Raw genomic sequence first — 18,028 nt, 5'->3', positions numbered from 1 at the left:
CAAATATCTTACATTAATATTTCAGTGCATAAAAAATATAACAAATAATTTTAAATTAACATAAAACTTTTAAATATAATCTATAACATTTGAATTTCTAATCCAATAGTTAACCTTTTTTAAAATAATTACACGAATTAAAAATCTTGAAACGGTGTGATATTTAATTGAATTGTTACAAATATCATCAATACATATATATTAGGGTAAGATATATCTTTTGTCTTTAAAGTTTGTTAAAAAAATTTTAAAAAATACTTCTAAATTTTATTTTGTTTGAATTTTATCTTAAAAACTTTTTATTTATATCAAATATACTCTTGACAGCTAATTCTTCAAAAAATAAAACCAACTATCAACATAAATAAATAAAAAATAATTATCATACATTATTATTAAATTAGTTTTAAATTTTTTAAAAATTTAACTGTTAAGATTTAAGAATATATTTGATATAAACAAAAAAATGTTAAACAAAATAAAACTTATAAATATTTTAAAAATGTTTACAACAAAAAATTATATAAAGAAGCTACCTAATAATATGGTCCCATTATTGTTTTGAGCAATGTATGCCCTGACACTGACACTACTGAGAAAAAAAAGACTCTTAACTTTGCAACTTCACAATAACATGGGGTATCCTCAGAGCCTTAAATCATGGCCGTTAGAACTACACAATGGTTTTTATTTTATTTTATTTTTTCAACTCCATCATCCTCTTAATTAATTTGCAACGATATGCTTAAACATTTTTTCTTCCCTCAATTTATGCTACATATATAGCACATACATTGTAGCATAAATTAAGGTAATATTTTGAGGAGTCTACAATATTGGTTGATGATGAAAGCATGTAGCTAGATCAAGGTAGGTTAAGTTTTGGAAGAAAGCTAAGGTTCATTGTACTATACTATGAGTACATCACCATGTCCAATTAGTGTTTCAACTATATGGACCACATTTAGTTTTATTCAAACATTATGTCCTTTTTCTTTTAATACTATGTGTCTAGAACTATATATATATATATATATATATATATATATATATATATATATATATATATATATATATATATATATATATATATACATATTTAATTGGCTCCTCATATTTTCCCTATTTAATTTAACTACAGTGTATCTATGTCCTAACCTATTTCATTTTAGCCTCTTTGCATTCTTCCTAGCTATATGTTTCTTTTGCCGGTTAGTTGTCTTGTCTTTTTGCAAAACATAAAAATAGATATATATTTTTTTCAACTCTCAAAATAATGGAAATTGTTGTTGCATTGTTATATATATTAATTAGGTTAGAAATATAATCATTAATGTGTTTTCTCGTATCAGTTTAAATTTTTAAGATGAATGATTTTATGATATGGTATCAGAATTTTATATCTAAAAAGTCTAGAGTTTGATCTTTGATAAAATAAAAAAATAAAAAAATAGCATCAAATAAATAAAAGAAGAAAAAAAGCCTATGTAAAAATTAAACAAAAAAAAAATTTGCTTAAAAAAATGTTAGAAATATAATTATTTATATTATTGTCTCCTATCAACTTATATTTATGAAATGAGTGATGATTTCATGATATATTAGTTCAAGGAGACTTGTAAAAAATATAACTCTATCTATCAAATGATATAAAAAAAAATGTTAAATACACACTAAAAAATATTTGTTATATCATCTCTACGAATAATAGTTAATTTTTTTTATGTACATATAATATAATTGAAATAATATATACTATATGACCAACTCTAAAAATATGGGCATATTACATTTATATGCTCACGTTCTTATTAATTGATATCTCTAATTATTTTGTCAAAATCATCATTTTTAAGCTATTAATTAAATGAAAAACTAAACACATTCTACTTTTATTTTAGCTGAAATTATAAAATATAGACTTAGAAAGTGTTTTATTTATTTGATAGCATGCCTCAAATGGATTATTAAGTTCCTAGTTCCTGAGTTATGAAGACTAAGACTATATATACATACATATATATATATATATATATATATGAAATAATGCAACTAAAATTAATCATCTGATTCACTCCCATTCAATTTTGATATTTCTAAGAAAACTAATCCTTTTCCACAGCACAAATTAAAAGAAAAATGTTACACGTACAATTTTTTTAACTAAATTTAATTAAGTTGAATAATAAAATTTGGATTAGTAAAAATAATAAAATTTTTTTATTAATATTAGATTAATTTAATTAAATTTGATTTATAAAAAATTTGTATGTTTAACATTATTTTAAATTAAAATATTATTTCCATTCATATAAATATACTCTTTGATATGTTTTTATTATTTGAATCTTCTACGATCTTATCATATATAATAATCATGGATTCTATTTGTTTTATGTCTTTATAACAGAAATATGCCCATTATTCTTAGTATAGTCATCATGAGTTTCTCAATATTTGATTATTCTCCACTGCAAAGGGTACAATACTTTTATCTTTGAATATTTTTACTTTTTTCCTTTGAAAAATGATAGTACAATCTTAATATTTAAATATGCACTTGCTGCATGGTGGAAGCAGCTCTTGCCTAATTAATCTTTTTCTTTGTATTGAACATCTAACAAAAGCAAAACATTAACTACCCACACCAATCAACATATTCACTTGTTTCCATTAAATTGCAATTTCTGGCTAAATCAAATAACACCCCATTTATTCATGAATTCAATTTTTATTTTGTCTTTCTTATTTGATATCTAAACTCTATTGTTGAAAATTGAATTTATATAATAGTTTGATTTGATAAATTTTTTTAAAGATGTGTTTGTATTTTTAAAAACACAAATTTTTTATTTTGTGTTTGACAAAGTAAAAAGATTACGTATTTGTTTGAAAAGCTTCAAAAATAATTTTTAAATAATTTTTCAAAATCAAATTACAATTTTTTAAAAAGCTATTTAGAAGATTATAGATAAGTTAAAAATATGACTTCTCTCGTAATAATTTTTTTATCACATTTTTTTTACAATAAGCACTTTTAAAACTAAAAATTCAAACAAAAAATAACTTATTTATAAACTACTTTTAATATAGTCATTTATTGTTTAAACTGTTTTTTCAAAAAGAACTTAATTAAGATGTTTATCCAAACTGGGTTTAAGTGTTTATACTTGTAGCTTTTAAGAGATATGAATATTTTTAAAAGCGTCTAAAGTAAAAAAATGTTGAAGTTGGTTTGTGTTTATTAAAATTAAGAGTTATGCTACATATTTAAGTCTTTTAGTAACCAAATTTAACTAAGTAGGTTCAAACCCAGCAAAAATCAGTTTCATTAGTGGAGCGTGAATACACGCTCCAACTACATGAAACGGTTCTTCTTCTATTGTTGTCACTGCGTTTTTTTTTTTCTTTTCCTCCTTCTCTTCCTCTTCTTAGAGATTTTGCATCATTATACATTTTTTTTGTTTATTTTTTTTGTTTTTGTTCTTATTAAGAGAATAAATGAGAAGGTAAAATAAGAAAGAAAAAATGAATAAGAAAAGAAGAAGAAAAAGAACAAAAAGGAAGAAGAAGAGTTTTGAGTTATCATTAAGTAATTTTGGTGCATTCTGGATTTAAATAAAGTGAAATTTTGGTCTATGTTTGTTTTAAATTGAGTTTGTTTGTGTGTCGTTATTATTAAGTAATTTTGGTGCATTCTTGTTTTGAATTTTGGTGCATTCTGGATTTAAATAAGGTACACTTTTGGTCTAAACTTGTTTTGAACTGAGTTTGTTTGTGTGTCATTATCACTAAATAGTTTTGGTGCATTCTGAATTATTTAAATAAGATGTACTTATAGTCTGAACTTGTTTTAAACTGAGTTTGCTTGTATATCATTATCATTAAGAAATTTTGGTGCATTTTGAATTTGAACTATTATAGATATAAAAGAATACAACGATCATGACAATAACGATAATGAAAGAAAAAAATGAGGAAAAATGAGAAGGAGAAGAAAAAGGTTGTTAGAGATAGTGGTGCGTATAGCTAAATTAGATTATAACAATTTAATTGAACTTGATTGGTTAAATGACTTAGATATAGAACTTTATTATAAAACTAAAAACTCTGTTATAACTTTATATATTAATTAACTTCAAAATTTAACTCATACTTTATATTTTTTAATTTCAAAATATATTTCAAAGTAAAGGACAAATAGGTTCCTAATCTTTTTTTTTTCGCGGACATTTTCGTCTTCGAAAAAGGAAAAATACATTCAAGTCCCTCACCCCAAACAACATAGATATTTCAATCCTTCCATTGAGTTCAGGCGTTTGGACTGGACGGAAAAGACTGACCTGGCAGAGGTGGTGCTGACCTGGCCGTTACGGAGGTCACGTGGCAGGGAGCATTTCGAAATAGGATATATAAGTCCCTAGAGACGAAAACAATGCCGTTTTTGTAACCTCCCCCAATCCTTCAAATGTCTATGCCCTTTTCTTCTTCCTTTGTCCTTTTTCCCTTCCCTTCTTCTTCCTCAACTCCTGCCTCTATCACCGCCGCACAGCGGCGCCTCCGTCAGCCACCATCAATGCCGGCTACTCAAAAGAGAGGAAGGAGGAGGTCGCCGGCATTGATGGTGGCTGACAGAGGCGCGGCTGTGCGACAGTGATGGAGGCAAGGACCGAGGAAGAAGAATGAAAGAGACAAAGGACGAAGGAAGAAGAAAAGGGCAGAAAAATTTAAAGAATTGGGGGAGGTTATAAAAACGGCGTCGTTTTTGTCTCCATGGACTTATATATCCTGTTTCGAAATGCTCCCTGTTATGTTGCCTCCGTAACGGTCAGGTCAGCGCTACCTCTGTCAGGTCAGACTTTTTCGTCCAGTCCAAACGCCTGAACTCAACGGAAGGTTTGAAATATCCACATTTTTCGGGGGTGAGAGGCTTAAATGTATTTTTTCTTTTTCAAAAACAAAAACGTTTGCAAAAAAATGAGTTAGAGACTTATTTATCATTTACTCTATATTTTACAAACATAATTATAATACTTGGTTTTATTAAAAATTATTTTTAGTTTAATTTTATCAAATACAAATGATACAAACTTTAAAAAAACTACATTTAAAAAAATTATTTTTATAAATTATTTTAAAAACGTAAAAGTTTTACAAAACTAAGCGGATGCGAAAATATGCGACTGATATACAAATTTTCAATCCTAATTTAAAGAACCCAAATAGTATTAGGTAAAAGATAGCAGCTTTATTAATTCTACTTAATGAATTGAATAATAAAATTTTAAGTTTTTGTATTGAGATAAAGGTAAAATCTAAGGAGCCCAATAAAAGAATACCATTTTATCTTTCAAAACATTTTTATAACAAAATCAATATTTTAAAGGTCAAATATCTTACTCTTACCCAGCATATCCAACACTGGATTTATTTTGGTATTGAGGTTTACGAATTCAAAATTTAAATTTCGGCAAGACATTTTAGAAAAAAAAGTGAAGTGCTCAAATTTTAGGGATTTGAATTTCCATTTTGGGTGAGTACGTGTTGTATAGTGTAACCCTGCAATGCACGTGCATGTTACAAATTTGCAATGCAATTCAGTGTTATATTCCATGGTGGCCCCACGTGACATGATCATGATTGATAGCCTTCGTCAAACGACGTCGCATCATTTCTATTTCTTGCCTTACCTGTCACGCCGGTCATTCTGCCCAGACTCCCTGCACCACCATTATTTCCTAGAAAAAATAAATACATAATATTTAGTTGAATTAATTAATGAAAAAAAGAACCAAGGGTAAAATGGGAAATTAACATGAATGAAAAATCGTGGCGGGAAATAGAACCGTTGCTGCCAAAACCAATGAAATTTTGGCGCCAAAAATTTGCCTTCTCTCTGGCTGCCCGTAAAAGCCCGGGCAGTACACTTTCTCTCTCTCATATTCCCAACCTTTCTTCAACTTTCTTTCTGAGAAAATTTTTTGCTTTCTGATTTTCGTTTTCCCCACGAGAAAACTCGACCCTTTTTATTTATTTTGCTCCTCATTCTTTCTTTCTTATTCCATTTTTCATAACTCAAATCTTCTATTCTCTCTCTCTCTCTCTCTCTCTCTCACAAAGAGAAACCCTTTTCTCTTATTCTCCTTAAGCACCCAGAAAATTTTTCTTCCTAACTTGTTCTGATTCCACCCAAAATCTTTTCTTTTCAAACACCCTTTGCATCCCTCTCTTCTTATCTCCATTAAAAAATCCATCTTTTTTTCTTGTTCTTATTATTGTCCCTCTGTTTTTTTTTTCTTTTCCCCTTTGGTTCTGATCAACACCCATTATTTCTTTCTTGTGGTTCGGCAAAAATCGAATTCAAAGCTGAAAACTTTAGCCAAAAGGGTGATTGAATCTCAATGGGGTTTTCGAAGAAGACGCAAGGAGACGCTGAATCGGAAGCGAAGAAGTGGGTAATTGCAGGATTCTCTGTTCGTTCTTTGAAACCAATAAACACGAAGGTAAAAGAGAGACACCAAGAAGAAGAGGAGGAGGTGGAGTTTGAGTTTTCGACGACACCGACGGCCAAGGAATCGAGGATACCGAAGAAGTTGGCGCCGCCTCCGCCGCCACGGAAGCGACGGCCTTCAAGGTGTCACAATAGCAGCTTCAATGGCGTTAGAGAGTTCTTCAACCCTCCTGATTTGGAAACAGTGTTCAAGTGCAAAGTTGAGAAAGCTAAATGAAAATTTTCGATGCTCATTCAACTAACAACAACAACTACTACAAAGATTTTATCAAATGATATGAAGAAAAAAAAGTGCCACCAATGAAGCTGATGGATTGAGTTTAAAAGGAGTTATGCTATGTTTTTTTTTCATGTGTTTTTTGTAATTTGGCTATGAAATCTGAATGCTGAATTTCTGTATAGAGTGAAAACTTGTAGTCTTTTTTAGGGTTTAGTTTTTTTTTGTTTCCTTGGTTTATTTGCTTAATTTGATTAGGTATTTAGGTGCTATGTAGTTTTAGTTAGTTTAATTTCTGTTTTGATTTAATGAGAAGTTTCTTATATTTTTTAATTAATTATTATATATTTTGAGTCTTCTAATAAGCATGAAGCAAGCATTAGTTATGGTAGTAGATTTTGTCGGCGAAATGAAGAGCATCGAATATTATTACTATTTCTCCTTGCGTGTATGAAAGTTTAAGGGCCAATGGTGTTGTTCTTGATTTTTGTGCTTTCCTATTTACAGTGTTAAATAAAACTAGCCGAGGGGGCTTGTCTCATGAGCATTCTATTCTATTCTAATTTTCTGTTTTTCCCATTTTCTCATTTTTCATGTTTACGTTGGTTTGGATATATTTTTGTTATCCGAAGATTAAAAAAGGATTAAAATTTATCTTATTTAATATTGGGTATACATAAAAGATTCAATCGTTGATAAAAAAGTTTCTAAAATATGGTATAGACAAAATAGCTGAACGATTTAAAAATACAATAATATATATATATATATTATATTTTTTGTAAGTAATAAAAAAACTTATATTTAGCAAATAAATTATTTATTATATCTAAATTTTTTTGACAATATTTAAATAAATATTTCAAAAGTACACACAAATTTGGAGTAAAATTTAATCTCTAAATTTTTTTATTTTTTAAAAAATATGGTTATTCATAATAAAAAATATTTAAAAAAAATTACCAAATTTTAAAAATAAAAAAAATATTTTTTCAATAATAATTGCAAAAATTTGCATCAAATTTTGATTTTTAAATCATTTTTTAGAATATATATTTAATATCTAATTTTTTTTGTGTTTTTAAATCCTTCAACAATTTATTTGTTATTAGCGTTTTTTGGTGTTCATTTTGTCAGCGATACAAACTTTCGAATGCCATTTTAATAATTAACTCTTTAGTATTAAATACTAAATAAGACAAATTCTATTTGTTTTTAGTTAATTCTTTTTGGTTAATTGTTGTAACAATTATTCTCCCTCTCTTTCTCTCTGTATACAATATTAGAAATGTTTAGAAATAAAAGAAAATGAAAAATAATTAAAATTTATTTTATTTAATATTTATTAATTATTATTAAAATTAAAATAAATATTAAATATGATAAATTAGTCAAAAATTATTTTTTATATGAATAAATATGTAATGTTTTTGTTGAATATTGTTATTTGGAGTGTTTTGTAGAAATGTAAACTTGCAAAAATACTCACCCAACACGCATTATGCGTGTTGAATTTGCAGAAATTTTGCGCAGAATTTCGAAGTATTTTAAAAAATTTTCAAATAAAAATTCGTCACGTGTAAAGCAGAAGGCAACACGCACTCTGCGTGTTGGAAAAAGAGCATAAATTTTTCACATGGTTTCGAGACACTTTTAGCAATGATTTCTTACCACGTGTCGTGCATCACGTAACACGCAGCCTGCGTGTTAGAAGTTTCGAGACACCTTTAAAAAATGTTCCTGCCACACATCGTGCAACGGACAACATGCACCTTGCGTATTGATCACTTGTCTAGCTGGTCTTCATGTACTCGACAAATATGCTGCGAAAATTGGCTTGTATTAATGGATACCAGCCTTTAAAGGGGAGGGAGGAACTCATTTGCATGCTTGGTTGAGGCTTCATTGATTTCTTTGAGATTTCACATTTTACAAAAGGTTATTGAGAGAATATGAGAGTAGAAGAAGATGATTTTTGGTAAGAATGAGGGTAAGTAGTGTATTTAGTAAAAATGATACGAGTTTATACAGATTTAGTAGAACACATTATTAAGGGTTAAGTATGATTTTGGTCCTCAACGTAGAGGCTAAAAATTAATTTCGTCCCCAACTTTTTTTTCGCTACAAAATAGTCTCCAAAGTTTTAGTTTGTTTTAAAATCGTCTTTTGGACGAAAATACCCTTCTCCTTTCACCCCAAAATCAACCAAACTTAGCAAAAGCAAGTAGAACAAAAGCCTAAGCCCAGAACCCACCACCACCACCACCATTATCATCATGGTCATCATCATCATCATCATCAGAACTTCTCCTAAAATCAACCAAAATCAACCAGAAGTCTAAACTGAACCAGAACCCACCACCACCACCACCACCATTATCATCATGGTCATCATCATCATCATCAGAACAACAAAATCAACCAGAAATTCAAGTTAAACCAAAACCCCATCATCATCATCATCAGAAGAATAACCATCAACAAAATTGAAAATTAGAAGAACCATCAACCATCAGAAAATCAGAACAATCAAAACTCAGAACCATCAACAAAATTCAAAACTAAAAATCCAGTTTACAGAAGAAGAAGAAGCGGCGGGCGGTGAGGGTCGTGGAGCAACGGCAAGGACGCGGGTAGCAGTGCGAGCGACGAGGAGCAGGAGCGGCGGCGACGATGGCGAAGAGCAGCGACGGTGGCCCTTAGCTTTCTTTCTTAGCTTCCGATCTTTCTCTTCTCCCTTAGCTTTCTCCTCTCTTACTCTTTGTTTTTCCTTCCGAGCGGCGGTGTGACGGTGCGGCGGTGTGGCCTTCCCTCCTCTTTCCTCTGGATTCTCTTTCTTCTCCCTCCCCCACCCTTCTCTTTCTCACTCCCCCCTCCCCTAATTCTCTTTTTCACTCTGATGTCTTTCTTTCTTTCTTTCTTTTTTCTTTTTTATTTTATTTTATAATTTTTAAATGAAGGGTAATTTGGTAATAAAAAATAAAATTGATAAAAATGACGATTTTAAAACAAACTGAAATCTTGAGGACCATTTTGTAGCAAAAAAAAAGTTGAGGACGAAATCGATTTTCGACCTCTATGTTGGGGACCAAAATCATATTTAACCCCATTATTAACTATTTGAGACAACTTAATTATATAAGTTTATTATTTTTGTTAATTTAAAACTTAATATTTGAAATGTATTATTTTTAATGTGATTATTTTAGTTGATATTATTATTAACAGTTGTAGTGAATTAAATCATTTGAATACTTATTGCTTATTTTTCTGTGATAATATTAATAATTTTAAATTTTTTTTGTTATTAGTTCTTTTTTGTTATAAATTATTGTAATTTAACTTGTTAATCTGTAATTATTAAAGTTAAAAAATAATAAAAATATTGATAATTTTTTTAGAACTTCCGATATTCTATTTTTATTTCCGTTTATGTTAAAAATTATTTTTACTAAAATTAGTAAATGAGATAATTTATCATGTAATTTTTAAAATTAATAAATAATATAAATTATTTTTTAGAATTTTTGTTAATTATGTTTTATTTTATTTTATGTTATAATATTTGTATTTTGTACTAGTTGGTAGTTATTAATATTAATAAATAACATAAATATTAAAAAGCGATCTTTTAAATTTTATATAATTATTTTTAATTTTTGTGTTAATGTTATTTTTATTTTATTATAATTTATATTTTATTAATTTTAATAAATAATATTAATACTAATACAAATTATCTGTAATTATTTTTATTTTATTTTATTAATTATTTTTGTATTATATTTTGAACTTTATGTAGTTATTTTTTATTTTATTTTTGAAATTTTATTTTATTTTTTGTAACTCGGATTCATAAATAACATAATCGACTCCTCTAAAGATAACGTAATTCTTAATTATCGTAATGATTGATTTTCTAGAATCGTATTTCATTCCGATCTTGAACTCCCCTTCCTCAAAATCAGCAACACCTATAAAAAAAATAAATTGTCACTCACATCGATCCGTCAAAACAAAATTAAGGAAATATACTACCCACTGGTCACATATGTATGTTCGCATATTTGGGGAACTCCGGTACATGCATGGCGTCAAGATCCAAGCTATGCATAAAAGGTAGAATTTCCATTGGTTAATTAACTGCGGGTGGAACTAAAGTTTTCCTGACTGTCTCACCTCCCCTATCGCCGTCCTTGTCCTCGTCACTGGCTCGTACATAGCTTCGAACTCCTCATCATCACTATCATTGTTCATTCCTTCGTCAGCTCTGTTATCTTGCACATCTGGGTCATGTTGAACCTCATCCGCAGCTATAAGTTCAAACTCAAAATACAACTCAATCCTTGGATGTTGCACTTGAGTTTGCTAGTGAATATGAAACATCCACTGAATATTTGTTTCGTCAACAATCAGCATAACCTCAAACTGTATCAAGTCGGCAAATAACAACCGGACTCCTGTAGAGAATGTTGCTCAACCTCTTTAAAATATCACTCTCTATACTCTAATAGAGCCGTATTATAGTTCCGCGAACGTTATAGTGTACAGAAACACAAACAAAAATGTATTTTCACACGCAAAACGCATCCCCTCATATGTATTTCATATAACCTCATTGTTGTGGTAAACCACTATATTTGTAGTGCTTTCTATCACACCAATAGTGCAGGAATAAAACACATTTCTCGCAATGAAGTAAAATGGTAACGAATTTCGATTTTTATAGATAAAGAACTTACCTTGCAAGTTACGTATTGCAATGTCATTCAAATAACGTTTGACACATGTCCAATATATAAGGTGTGTGTTGCCTGAATGGTCGCCACGTGGACAATACACATAGTACGTGTTATTTCTGATTTGAACACGTATTCATCACGCTGCATGCGTGCTAAATGAGCACACGACCTACGTATTGTAGACTATATCTGCAACGTCCACACACTTGTATATACACTAAAAAACTCTATTTTCAACAAAACTCACATGTTTTTTTCATATTAAAATTTTTTAGTTTGTATTTATTTTTTTAACTCCTTAACATATATCATAGTTAACTATGGCTTTAGGATAATGGAGATTAATAATGCTACTACTTATTACTAGGAAATATTATTGTAGTTCACTCCATTCAACCTATATGAAACTTTTTAGTTTTTAATTTATTTTTTTTTGTTAGTAATAAAACTATTGTCATCATTTGAATACACACACGTGGTTTTCACAATTTTAAAATTTTTCTGCACTAAATTTTTCTTTTGAAGCTAAAGGTTACAGATTTTGGTGAATCTGTATAGTGTATATCCTCCTCTTGTGTGATATCTATTTTTTTTGTTTAAAAAACATATTATTTATTTATTTATTTTAGGTGTTAAAATTCTTTGATCTCATGACTCATGCCCCAGACACGCAGACATACAGTATAAAAACGCGTAAGAACAGCTATTTTAATTGGAAAATGTGAAGGGGTTTGCTCCTTTTTAGTGGTAATTGATTGTTTTTGAAAACTACTAATAATTACTTGTGTTATGAAATTAAAAAAAAAAAACCCTTAAAAGATAGCAACTTGGTTAAAGTTTAGCAAATGTACTGTATAGTCTCAAGAGAATGTTTAATAATAAAAAAACATTAGTAAAAAATTATTATTTTTTATTTTATTTAATGTATCATATAATAAATAAATATTAAATAAAATAAATTTAAATTGTTTAAATCGATTTCTTTTTCTCTCTTTAATATTAACTATAGTTGGCTCTTCTGATTACCTCTCTCATTCTCTAACTTCTCAGGTCCTAATTTTTTAATGCAATAGATTTTCTCTTTCGCCTAGGCCCCATGGGAGCATAAAAGACCAAAGACACGGGTCAAAGTCTCTCACTAACAATCTAATTTAAACAAATGTAATTATGTAAATAATAAAATAAAATTGCTTATACACTAAAATGTTCACTAAAATTAAATAATGCATATACACTAAGATTTTTAATTAATAGTTCTGATAAGACATATATATTAGACATTAGTTAAATTTTTGTAAAGTAATATTATTATTTTTATTTTGATAATATTATGTTCATAATATTTATTAATGACATTATATATAACATAGTTATTTAATATATTCACGTAAAATATAATTAACAAATGCATATCAGATAAGCTATTATATATTTATATATAAATATAAGTAGTATTTCATATATTTTTAATATATATTTTTAGAAGAATTTTAAATATTGATATTTTAATAATTTTAATTTTAATTATAAAAAATATATATAATATATTAATAAAAATTAATAATTTAAATGATAGAAATAATAATATTCTAAAAACATTTCAAAATTTATAATATTTTATATTATATATAATATTATATTTGAAGTACGAAAGTATTAGTTTATTCAAAAGATAGCAGATCTTTTTAATGGCTAAGATGGTAAACAATTGATTGATGATAACCCTAACCTTTATTAGGGTGAAGCAACTTTGTGACGGTATGCCAACCCTGTATTTTTTTGTTTTTTTTTTAATTTATATTCTTTAAATTTTAAATTTTTATTTAAAGAGATAAAGTGTGATTTTTTATTTTTAAATACTTTTTATATATTTTTTTGGTTTCATTTATAAAATAAGTGGTGGAAGATCACAGTTTATTTTTTAAAGTAAAATTTAAAATTTAGAAAATTTAAAATTTTTTTGGCAATAATATTTTTTAATTTGATAGATTAAGAATTAATCTGTCACAAATCTAAATTCTATTTAAAAGTTTGTCACTAATTAATAAATTACTATATATGAAACGAAATTCAAATCTTCAACACTTGTTTAAGCGAACGAATGAGTTGACCACTCGACCAATTTGATTGATGGCATGCCAACCTTATTAGCTTGCTTTTGAATCTTGTGTTGTAGGGCCCACACTTTGCTTGATTGAAGTCTTGAGTACCAAGGCCAATAGTCATTTGGTCAAGCTCCTCATAATACTCCTCAGATTATTAAAAGCCCACTCCATCAGCATCCTATGTGATTTCTACTGTTCCAAATTAAATGCATGCTTTTAATTTTTAAACAACAAAGGTTAAAGTTAACAACAATGCACATTTGTGTATATTTATATATATTATCTTATATATTTTTAAATAAAGTGATATATTATTTAAATAATCAAGTTTTTAGAAGGATAATAATAAATTTTTATAGCAATATAATTATTTTTTATAAATACTAAAAATTAATTATAATCATATTTTTATTATAAATATAAATCTAATTTGACTATTATATATAAAGTTTTATATATTACTTATGAAATTTAATTAAAAATGTAAATATGTGGTTATTCTATATGTTTACTATATTATATATCTCTACACAAGTAGCTCATATTTTGAATTTTGCTGAAAAGATAATAGGATTTTTTTAAAGTGATTTAAATATGTGAAAAGAAGATTGATGGACTACTGAATTAGGTAAAAAATACAAGGTGGCAATAAAATTAGATAGACGAAAAAAGTTTAAGAAAGTTATACGGAATAATTAAAAGAGGTTTATGCATAAATAATTTTATTATAAATATAATATATGATAGTAAATAATTACGTTGTAATCGACTTTAATATATGTAGCACGGATATTAATACAGACATGGAACACGACATAATACAAGACACGTCGACAGGCGAATTTTAAAATTTTATAAGACACGAGACACGCATACATATAAAATATAAATTATTTTTTAGATAAATCGTAATGATATTTTGATATTTTATTGATATTAAAATATAAATTAATTTTTGTAATTATTTTTAATGTCTTATTTTAATTATATCAAGTATTTAAAATATTTTTTGTTTTAATAAATAATAATATATACTATATTTAGATTTATTTCAAGAATATATGTTAAGAATAAGATTAGACATGCTGATACGTGATGGTATTTAGGTGTATCCAAACGTGTCCGAAGAATAATCTTTTACTTTTTATTAAGACACGATTGGACACAGTTGAGACGCGTGTCGGTGAATGTCATGTAGGGGTGCACAGACCCGGCCCAGCCCGAAGGCCCGGCCCGGTCCCGAATACTTTAAGGGCTAATTTGGTGTGATTTCATTGGGTTTAGGATCGGGTAAGGGTCTCAAAAATAGACTCGGTCATTATTTCGAGTCAGGTCCGAGCCATAGCTCGGGTCACTCGAAGTCGGCCCGGTGGCCCGGTCATCATACACAATTAATATTTTGTGTTATTAGTGATGGATCATGACTATTCTTATGTGAAATTTAAGTATTGTAAACCTTAATATTTTGTGTTATTAGTCATTATAAGACTATAAGTTAATGTTTTATGTTTAGAATGCATAAGATTTTAGACTAATGCATAATATTGTGTTATTTGTATTGATTTAAATATTTGGTATTATTAGACAATATTAGTATTGATTGTGGTTTTGCTTTAGTATTGATTGTGGTTATGCTTTAATTTTAAAGAAGGGTTGGTTCTTATTATATTTTTCTAAGTGAATTTTATCATGTTAAATAATGGTTTGAGTCTTGGAAATTTGGATATTTTTACATGCTAGCTTACAAGAAGGTATCTACGTAATGTAATGTTAACGGTCTGGTTTTCACCCGGTATAATTGTGGCCCAAAAGTGTATTGGTTTCATCGGGTCTAGGGTCGGATTCGGGTCTAATAAATAGATCCGGTGTATATTTCGGGTCGAGTCTGGGTTCCATCAAACCCGCTTCACCCGGCCCACGTGCATCCTTAATGTCATGTCCAAAATGTGTCCGACACGTGAACACAACAACTCAGCGAAGTGTCCGTGTTTCATAGACTTCAACTAATAGAATAAAATTTTATTGTTGTTATTGTATATAAAATTATTATAAAATTAAATTAGGATTGACGATAGATTGAACTGTGCGTTACAATTTATTAATTAATTTTTGTATGTACATCTTATTTGATAAATGATATATGTGGTATTTGATTTTTTTTTTTTAAATATCGTTTAGAAATAATTCCTTTTTGAAGAAAAAAAATTGAAGGAATGTAGGGGAGCACGAATAACCCAACAGAGCCTATAAAATTGATGTGCATGTTCTTAATCTTATGATGTAGTACTAGCTACTAATATACAATAGTATAGGTAGAATCTCCAAATAGTTTATGGATGAGGCAGATACGGATGCATGGCCAAGGGGATTTGTTTAAAAAGGTGATGATGATAGTTTTTACCTTATCTATGTTTTCTCCATGTTCTTATATAATAGGAAAAAAGTTTCTAGGGATTAGGTTTCTTTTAAGAAAGCACATAGTAAAGTTTGTAGTGTAAGGTGATGAGTTATTAATATAGCCTTAACTTTGTCACATTATATTGTGGTCATTTTTTAAATTGGATATTTAGTAAAGAGAAGTGATGTGTGCTTCAACCATGAGGCAGTAGCTTGTATATTTTAATTTTCTAAAAAAACAGAAAGAATATATATATATATATATATATATATATATATATATATATATATATATATATTCTATTTTGCTTTTGACTTTGTCACTTGTTTCCTTTTGGAATTAAGCTAGTTAGCAACTTAATTATTATTATTAGAATTTAATTTTGATATATTAATAATATAAAAAATTTATATAATTATTCAATATAATTTATATATTTCTATAAATTTTTAAGTAGTAAATTACTCTAACTGTGCGTAAAAATTAAATTAATTGTCTAAAATTAAATCCAAAGATTTCTTTGTTTTTGTTACTTTGTTGTAAATCAACATTAATTTTTGGTAATTAACCGGCCGAATTAGTTAGCTAGGATAATTATTAATCCATGTCACTTTCTGGTTTCTGGTACATATATAATTGCCTGCCAAAATTTCTTTCTTTTTTAATTTTTTATTTTTAATTTACTTCTAAACATTTGAAGTATACTATTTTTAAAAATAATTTTACCCTTTTTTCTTCAAATTTATTTACATTAAAGGTAACAATGAAATTTAATCTCTTAACCTCATTTACATATTATTAGATTTTTTTATTGACTATGATTTGACCTATATATTATATACTATTATAATGATTTAAATGTACATAAAATAATCAGTTTTAACCTCCATTTATTTTGTTTTTAATAACAATAAAAATAGCTATTAATATATTTATCAATAATTAGACATTAGACATTTTTTGTTTTGTAACTAAAAATTTTTAGCAACAATTATATAATTAATAAAAAAAATCATTTTAATACTTTTAAAAGGTATATAATTATTATTACAACATATAATAATAATAATAATAAATATATAATGGTCATTATGTTATTGCTGCTAAAAGTAATTTAATAATATAATAAAAATGTATTAGATGTGAAAGAAGGTGGTCAAGTGATGGTGGCGTTTTCCTAAGGAAGAATGTCCTTTGTGAAAGAAGGTGGTTTATTCCTATAATAATTTAAAGCCGAATGAGCTTCTGTCCGCTCAAGGGATGCCTACTAGAAGAGGCACGTGGAAGGATATTTACCATATAGAAATTAAGGAGCAACCTCTGAGAGATAAGTTGATTAACGGTCTGACTATGGAGGTTGGTGATGGGCGAAGGACTCGGTTTTGGAAAGATGTTTGGTTGCATTGTGGTTCCTTGAAAGATCGATTCCCCCGATTCTTCTCTGTTTCAAACCAATGTGGTTCGGTTATTGGGGATTGTGGGTTTTAGGATGGGTTAGAGTGGATTTGGAACTTCCAATGGAGGCGTGAACTTTTTCAGTGGGAGTTAGACCTTCTAAGTCAGTTACATGAGTTTTTGAGACCTGTGAGACTAGCGACTAATAGGGATGATAGAGTTGTGTGGAAGCATGATAGACTTGGTATTTTTTCTACTAACTCGTTTGTGCAGGTGCTACAAGAAGGAATGCTATCAGATGATATAACCAGTTACCCATCTGAAAAGGGTTGGTTCCACCAAGAGTGGAGCTGTTTGCTTGATTTGTCCTGGTAGGCAAGGTGAATACCAAGGAACAGCTAAGTCGGATTGGGGTTATTAGCCAGGATGATAAGAGCTGTGTTTTATGTAATAAAGATGTTGAGCAGGTCAATCACTTGTTTCTTGGCTGTGATTTTGCTTGGTAGGTATAGAGTGTATGGATATATGTGTTTGGCCGATACTGGGCTTTTCCGGAGTTAGTGAAGGATCGTTTCTTAAGTTGGACTGATGAGCCGCGAAGAAAAGACGATCAAAAGTAACGGTTAAGGTGTTTCTGTGCGGTCATTTGGCACATATGAA

The 18,028-nt window shown here is 28.2% G+C and overlaps 1 protein-coding gene across 1 annotated transcript; it reads left to right on the top strand.

The window, feature by feature from the left end:
- The first annotated feature begins 5,948 nt into the window (after nucleotides 1-5,948).
- Nucleotides 5,949-7,269, top strand: LOC112801936 (cyclin-dependent protein kinase inhibitor SMR6). The gene has a single exon (XM_025844889.3). It carries the CDS (start codon nucleotides 6,402-6,404, stop codon nucleotides 6,726-6,728), a length of 327 nt encoding a protein of 108 aa, XP_025700674.1. The 5' UTR covers nucleotides 5,949-6,401; the 3' UTR covers nucleotides 6,729-7,269.
- Nucleotides 7,270-18,028: the final 10,759 nt, after the last annotated feature.

The sequence above is a fragment of the Arachis hypogaea genome, chromosome 5 (genome assembly GCF_003086295.3).
Source record: "Arachis hypogaea cultivar Tifrunner chromosome 5, arahy.Tifrunner.gnm2.J5K5, whole genome shotgun sequence".
NCBI lineage: Eukaryota > Viridiplantae > Streptophyta > Magnoliopsida > Fabales > Fabaceae > Arachis > Arachis hypogaea.
This window is presented reverse-complemented; position numbering and strand designations above follow the sequence as displayed.